Source organism: Lolium perenne, chromosome 2 (assembly GCF_019359855.2).
Source record: "Lolium perenne isolate Kyuss_39 chromosome 2, Kyuss_2.0, whole genome shotgun sequence".
NCBI classification, from domain to species: Eukaryota; Viridiplantae; Streptophyta; class Magnoliopsida; order Poales; family Poaceae; genus Lolium; species Lolium perenne.
Genome location: NC_067245.2, coordinates 272617742 through 272625618, shown reverse-complemented (window position 1 = coordinate 272625618; position 7877 = coordinate 272617742). Strand labels below are relative to the sequence as shown.

The window sequence follows — 7877 nt, the reverse complement described above, 5'->3', positions numbered from 1 at the left end:
AGGCTGGCAAGTGGCGACTGATTCGATATCGCACCTTGTGTCCCTACCAAAATCCTCTGGTCCAGCCGATCGAGATGGCCATGAACCGGTCGTATATACATTTGTGGAGGCGGATGGAATTCGGCCGAAAGGTAGCCAGCTCGGTGACCGGTTCAGCTGACAGCTGAGCCGACGATACACCGGAATGGAATAAATGTTGGCCGGAGGTGCATGCCGGAACAGTAACCCGGCCTCTCGAGATCAGGCGATGGTACACTGAAAACTGTTGCTCATTTGGTAGTGGGCGGCGCTGCTGACTGTTGTATTGTTGATAGCTGGGTCCTTTCGTCGCCACTTTTCTTCATTATGAAGCTAAATCATGAAGGCCCGGGCGAGCGACGCTGACAATGACGTTGAGTGGACATGGAATGCGTTCTGCGACAAACATTCGCGGTGAGTGACGGATGTGTGCTTAGTCGCAAAAGGGTTGTCTGAATGGCCTCTAAGGCTCTGACGCTTAAATTGATTCTACTTTTTGCCTGCTGAATATGGCTTCACTCGCAGCAGCAAGTGATTCTTGGGTGGACCTTGCAGTGATAAGCTCGACATGTGTATGCTAAATAAGAGAAGACAGTGGGAATCTCGCTGGAAGATGCAAATATTTGTGATATATCAAATTGGATGTCAGCTCCTTAATTCTGATGTTGCCACGCACCAAAACTATCTGGAGCATGCTTCCGTGCTCCAAGAAAGGAAGTAGCAGAGATAAAATAAAAGATGAATGCAAATCGCTAAACCCTCCGATGAAGTCTCTGCGATTCTCTTCTAGCATATACAACCATTTTCCGTGCACAAACTTTGAAGAAAAGGGCATCTCACTACCTCTGGGTCTGATTGCACAAAGCGATACTGACCAAACCTATCTGCTATAGTTTTGCAACATCTTTCTGGTGGCCTCTATCGCTTCGATTCTACCTTCTGTCTGCCGAATATGACTTCACTCACAGCAACAAGTTGTTTTTGGGTGAACCTTCCAGTGATAAGCTGAACAAGTGTATGCTAAATAAGAGAGTACAATGCAAATCTCGTTGGAATATACAAACATTTGTGATATAGGGTGTTGAACAGGAAAATTATTCACAAAAAAAAAAAAAAAAGGAAAACTGACAGACCACCCAGGCATATCATGTCTTTCTCCGGACAAATTTGACTATCAAATTGCATGTCAATTCCTTAATTCTGATTTTGCCATGCATCAACAATATTTGGTTTGGAAGTACCAGAGATAAAATGAACACTTCATAGATCAAAACAAATCAGGTCCCAAACCCTCAGATTGAAAAGGCATCTCACCATTGCGTCTGATTGCACAAAGCGATACTGACCAAACATGTTTAGTTTTACCACATTACTTGGCAACTGCCTGTGGACAATACCAATGCACTCACGAGCATGCCCTCTGTGTAACTGTGTTGCTACACCTCACATTTGTGAAATTAGGACAATTTAACAGATATATAAACTGCACACGTATCAAATAACAAATTCCCGCAACAGAAACATATAGCAGCAAAATGAGTCTACAGAAACGTGTGTTGGTAAGTTGCAAAACAGTATCATTTCAAGGCCTTTTGGCGTTTCTCTGTACAATGATCACATGTCATGATCTACTAACAGCTCAAACACTACACGCTGGTGCTCTGATGAGCGAATTCAGAACTAGGTGCAACACATCCAGCCATTCGGATGAAACATGACACTGAGTGCTGTCTACCCTGAGACGGTGCAGCTTAGTTCCCGGCATTGATTCCGAAAATCCGGACCTTGTGCATGTTGGGCAGCTTGGCAACAACCAGTACAGTGACAGCAATGGTGTTTAAAAAGAGCATAGGATGTTGATAGTCGGTGGTGTGTGAAGCTATCAAGTACCTGCAAAGGAACATAAGCATATCCTGTAAATAATGATTGTCACTCAATACATATAAGAGATAATGGGAAATGGACAACTCAGTGAGGAGGTCACGTGTATAGGATGGAACAATCATTTTGTTCATGCTTCATATAATGCAATAGAGTTCGCATATATAATTAGAAGTTCAGGTTCAAATATTTCAATTGAAGGAAAATAACATGGTTAAACTACATAAACCAATTGTTTATCAGTGGATAGCAAAAGAAGTTTTAAAGAAAATATGCAGTCCTAAAGTAAACACGCCAAACAACATGAAGCTAGCTAATAGTTTAACGACACACTATCAGCCTAAAATAAGAAGCATTGCGAATAATTTTCTCTTCAGTTATCATGGATATAAGAGGACAATTATGTTTAAGTTTCACACTAGCGTCGTAGTAAAATTGGCAGCACCAAAATAGGGCCTAGATGGAAAGATCATGTATCAGTTAGTTGTCCTACAGTAATAACATGTGACATGACCAAAACAGATTCGAGAGTTGAGTTTCACAGGGTGTCTCATTTGATGGGCACTAAGATCTACTGTGAATCTTATCCAGATTGTAATGTGTATGAAATAAATTAGAAACATATTTCCTTCATTCTTTGCGTCTTTACTCTTATAAAAGTGTGAGTGTGTGCTGATGGTCCATCCGCCTCAGACTATTGCAGCCATTAGATGGATCAAACTTGAACGCTTGAACGGTTGGAATGAATCTTTACTCCTATAAAAGTGTTGGTGGTGATGGTATGTCTGCCTCTGGACTATTGCAGCCGTTGGATCTATCTTCAACAGTTGGAATGAAAGTGGATAGTAGGACAGTCACGTGCAGACCAGACACTGCAGCCATCCTTCCCCATCCGTATCTGTGTGCGTTTGCGACCGCGAAAGGAGAGAATTCCCAGATGGGCACCTGAGCAGACACCACTAGGTTAGCCCGCTGGGGCGTCGCCGTGTGCTGGAACATCCTTCTATGACCCTCCCAAAATTTCACTTCCTCACAGGCTCCTCATGCAGGCCCGACTCTCATCAGTCGACATCTCCCCGAGTTTCCTCCAGTCCTCATGCAGAACTTCCGTGGCCTCTTGCCTCCACCAGTAGCCACCATTTCAAGGTCGTGTTGGTCAAAAGGCAAAACCATTCATCCTGTACAGAGCCTGGCCTCCACCAGTTCGACTTGCCAGCACCGCTCCTGTCATCTTAACCTGCCATCGCTGCCTTGACCGACACCAGCTGCTGCAATGAGGGCATGAGTACCTTTGTAAATTGCTAACGCCCCTCTTCGATGTGTAGTTAAGTAGTTAAATGGCACATCGGATGGTGCTATTCCTATTGTGTCTACAGGTTTATCTCTATGTAAATAATTTAATCCTCTTTCGGTTTTATTTTGCCATCTGTACCACAATAGTTATAAAACAGTTGCCAGTTTGTTCCCATCGATACCAATTAAAATAGACTATTTGTGCTACATGTATAAAAGCTATTGTTCACTACAATGACATAGAAACTTATGCTAAAATCTATCAGATAAAAATTGGTAACTCGAATTGGAACACAAACATCTTCAGCAGTTAGGGTCTTGTATGTCATTCCTTCATTACGCTTATCCTTTTTATGTAGACAGCGGTGCTGGTTTCGATGATGGTGGACGGTTGTCGGAGTTAGCTCGGATGGATGCAAGAAGGTGCACGAGGGTTACAAGACCAGGGGATATGAGAGAACATGCAAATGTTTGCCGGGACATGATTGAAACTCACACAATAAAAGATTTAACAAGTCTGCTCCAAAAATAGGGCAACAAATTAAGGGCCTCTATGCATGTTTGTTGCTCTGTAGCAGCGCACAGGCACATTTCTAATTTGCTAGTACGGCAAAATGTGAGTTCCGTCTTAACCAAAACTAACCTCAGCATGCAGGATTTTGATTTCTCCACCACAATTAATATGGAAAAATGTGACCGATCCATCCACTCATAAATAACAATCTAAACAAAGCATTTTAATCAAACAGAGCAACCATTGGCGCTAGCTATGTTCTCAGATGGCAGGTGGAACATTCTACAAACTAATGATTTGCAAGCCGTAAACAGTGGCAAATCTGTTGTGATCCTATCTGATTGAGTTAACAGTAAACACCACAGTGGCAAATCTGTTGTGATCCTATCTGATTGAGTTAACAGTAAACACCACAGTGGCAAATCTGTTGTGATCCTATCTGATTGAGTTAACAGTAAACACCAACCACGGGAGTAGCACTCAACCAAGTACTTAACCAACTTATCACCAAATTTAGCCTCCACTCACTAGATGTGAATGATCCATCAAAGATAATGAGGCCAATAGTGAGGAAATTTCCAGCAAATCAGTTACACGTGAATATGAGGCCACAAGAAATCAAGATATATAGACATGCAAACACTGAAATAAATGTATCTAAAGTTTAAGAACTTATGTCGACGAATAGTTGTTGATTGATTAAATGCTGCTGCAGCAAGTTATCACATTCATACTAAGAGAAATAGTGCAATGTCCTCCTTACAAGTCTATAATAGGATGAATATTGCTATTTAGTTCCACATGTAAATACCGACCACAAGTGTTGCACTCAACTAAGTACTTAACCAATTTATCACCAAATTTAGCATCTACTCACTAGATGTGAAAGATCCATCATGATAATGAGGCCAATAGTGCGGAACTCTCAAGAAAATCAGTTACACGTGAATAAGAGGACACAAGAAATCAAGAAATATAGACATGCAAACATAATAGTGTGAATATTACTAACAACGACCATGCATAATTAATGAAGCGGCGTAGCATTTTGCTCTGTTCCTTGCCAAATAAGGACCCATAAACAGCAATAGAAAATAAAAATAAATCAGCAGAATAACACTTACAGGACCACAGGAACCACAACAAGAAACTTTCTGTTGCGAGTAAGCTGCTTGCCGTTGTCCATTTGCTCCCACCAAGTCAATCTATTGTACATCCCCTGGTCATCAGCAAATGGAGTTCCCTTCTTCCAGTGGAAGAAGTGGTACGTAATCTGGAACGAAGATTCAATTAGGCAAGCAGTGACAACACAAAAGGAATTTGTAGCGAAGTATATCACTATAAACTTATGGAAAACTAGCAATATCTTTTTATTCGCAGAATTGAGGGTTGGGTAAAATGAATGAGCTACAATATTCACTACCGTTATAGACCAAACAATTATCATTGGCTCATTCACGACCACATTATAATGCTAATAGAGTAGCAAGAAATGAGGAAACACATTTCAGGAGATAATGAATCTCCATACCAATGCATATCGTCTGTTGAACTTGCTCTCTAACGCAACGAGTCACCTCTGTTTAAGTTTTGGAAATGCTCCTGCTCCGCACTGACCAGAAAAATACTTTGGGTAGGTAGCACACATATACATACTAACGGAACGCATTAAACAGCATATGGCAAATAAGTTGTGCTAAAGTGGTTAGTACTTTCTACACGAATAGCATACGGCAAGGAGATAGTCCACATAAAGAAGGACATAACTGATGGAACGCTGCTTAACTATCTAAATTCTTAACTAAGAAGTATTTGGAAATGAATCTCAGCAAAAAAAGAATGATAATCCACACTTAATCATATACGAATATGCACACGTTTTGGTAAGCGCAACTCATATGGCAAGTACTCAGACCTCGAACACAGCCTGTACTTCAACGTAGTACGGTTGCCTGCAATTCACCTAGAAGAGGCATAGTTGATACCTAATCAGGTCTGCATATACCAAGACCAAAACATGCAAGATGGTACAACAAAATGGTGTTAAGCTGGAAACCTTGATGCTTATTGGGTTAGAACGCAGCTATGCATCAACTGGAATGCAGGCGACATTCGGAATCCATTCACCTCGAGCTATTATGGGTAGTACTAGCTGGTACGAAGGTTGAGAATAATTAGGGGTCATGGGTCCAGTTGGATGAGAAGGCCAATAGTAGAAATCCGGGTAACGGAACATAGCAATTGGTAGCTAGGGAAGGCGACACGTAGGCAGATGCAGCAATCCCTTGGTCCTAATTCCTGGCCCTCAGATCCACGGGGCGGGGGTGCCCAAGGGCAGGCAGGCAGGCAATCTCAAATCCTAATAATCCTAATCGAGTATGATATAGGAGGTGAGAGGGAGGGAAGGCGCGGTACCGCGAAGTGTCCTAGGTTGACGATGGTCCAGGCCATGCCGGGGGTGCACCCGAAGACGGAGAGGACGAGGAGCCAGGAGACGAAGAGGATGAAGATGTAGGTGGTCCAGACCCCGGGGTACATGAACCACTCGGTGTTCTTGTTCAGATCCGGCGGCGGCACCGCCTGCACGTACAGCTTGGCCATCGATCCGCCCGAATGAATCCCCTGGCCTCCTCCCTGCCGCGCGCGCTCGCTCGCTGTGGCCTGCGGGTGGGGCGGCTCCGTCCGTCGGTCCGTCGGCGTGCCGGAGGGGGGCTGTGCGCTGCTGGCTGCGAGCTGCGGGGTGGTCGGAATGGATTTTGCGGGTGGCTATGTAGGAGGGATTGTTGCCGGTAGGGGTAGGTCAGCGCGGACGGAGGATGAAGGAGGAAGGAGGAAGGTTCAAAGATGGGGGACGGAAGGAAGGAAGAGTATTGGCTGCGTGCGAGGCTGGGGATGACCGACGGCCGCGACGGGGACGAGGCGACGCAACGCAGGCCGTCGGATGCACCGCGCGACCGCGATCGGGTCGATTGGGACCGACGGCGTGGGCCGTGGGGCGCCCGGGCCTGGCCCGGTTATTCTTGCTTTTTTTTTTTACCATTCTGAGATTCTTTTCCTTTTTTATATTGGGCAAAGAGATAGTTTCGGGAATGTTCTGGTTGGATTTGGTTCTCTCTCTTTTTTTGGCGATGCTCTGGTTGGATTTGTGATGGGTTTGTTGCCCTAACTTGTGTAAGGTGGTCTAGATTCTCATTCCAGGATTAAACTAGTGTCCATTTCAGCTGTTGTTTTCTTTTTCTGCGGAAACATGTCATTTTCATTGATCGGTGATGTTCATCCTACCGTGCATGCCCCCCTCGAAGAATATCCTAGCACACAGCCATCTCCGAGATCCTAAATAACTAAATAGTCTATTTACTGGCCAAAGGTACATTCATCGAAATTCAGGAAACGACCAGGAAATTTTCCTCTCCCAAAGAACAGAACTTAGCTGCCCATCAACAACACAAATATTTGGTACTGCTGAGAAAATTGTTACTTTTTCTTTCGATCTTCCTATTCCTTATGTTTTGAATGATTTAGATAAATGTGTTTGACTGAACCGTTTAGCTTGGAAGAAATAAGAATAGTTGTTCTTCAAATGAAAATCTAACGATAGTCCAGGTCGAGAATTATACTAATCATACAAGTGTCGATTTTAGCTATTTTTTCACGGAAACATGTCATTTCCAGCGATTGGTGATGATCAGCCTATCATGCCCCCTCAAATAATATCCTAGGCTCCTACTAGTACACAACAAGCTACGAGATGCTAAATAGTCTGTTCAGCGGCCGAGTTGCCTCCTTCAAATTTCACTAAACGAAGAGTAAGATTTCCTCTCATGGAGAACAGCTGTGCATCAACAACAAAATTGTGAACTTATCTAACACGAAGAACTGCTCCATCTCTCCCCTCCTCTGAGAGAAAGAGAGGCGCCAGCTAGGGTGCAAACCCTAGCAGTCGTCGCTATCAGCCTCGCCCTCGCCATGTACGACCGAGAATCAACGGGTCCATGGTCGCGTCCTCTAGCCAATCCGGCGGTGGGAGGGGTGGGGAGCTCAGACATAAGCTCTGCGTTGTAGAAGGGTTCCTAAAGTTAGAGTTTGGTCAACCAACATCGTTGTTATGGTCGTTATAGCAGCGTTGTGCGGTATAAGACTAAGGTATACCCACCTCCTCGTCCACCTCATC

The 7877-nt window shown here is 43.9% G+C and overlaps 1 protein-coding gene across 1 annotated transcript; it reads right to left on the bottom strand.

Moving 5' to 3' along the window:
* Window positions 1–1517: 1517 nt before the first annotated feature.
* On the bottom strand, window positions 1518–6577 carry LOC127335896 (uncharacterized). Its single transcript, XM_051362631.2, has 3 exons — window positions 6122–6577; window positions 4831–4979; window positions 1518–1908 (listed from the first exon to the last, which is right to left on the bottom strand). Exons 1-3 carry the CDS (start codon window positions 6305–6307, stop codon window positions 1770–1772), a joined length of 474 nt encoding a protein of 157 aa, XP_051218591.1. The 5' UTR covers window positions 6308–6577; the 3' UTR covers window positions 1518–1769.
* Between the last annotated feature and the right edge of the window lie 1300 nt (window positions 6578–7877).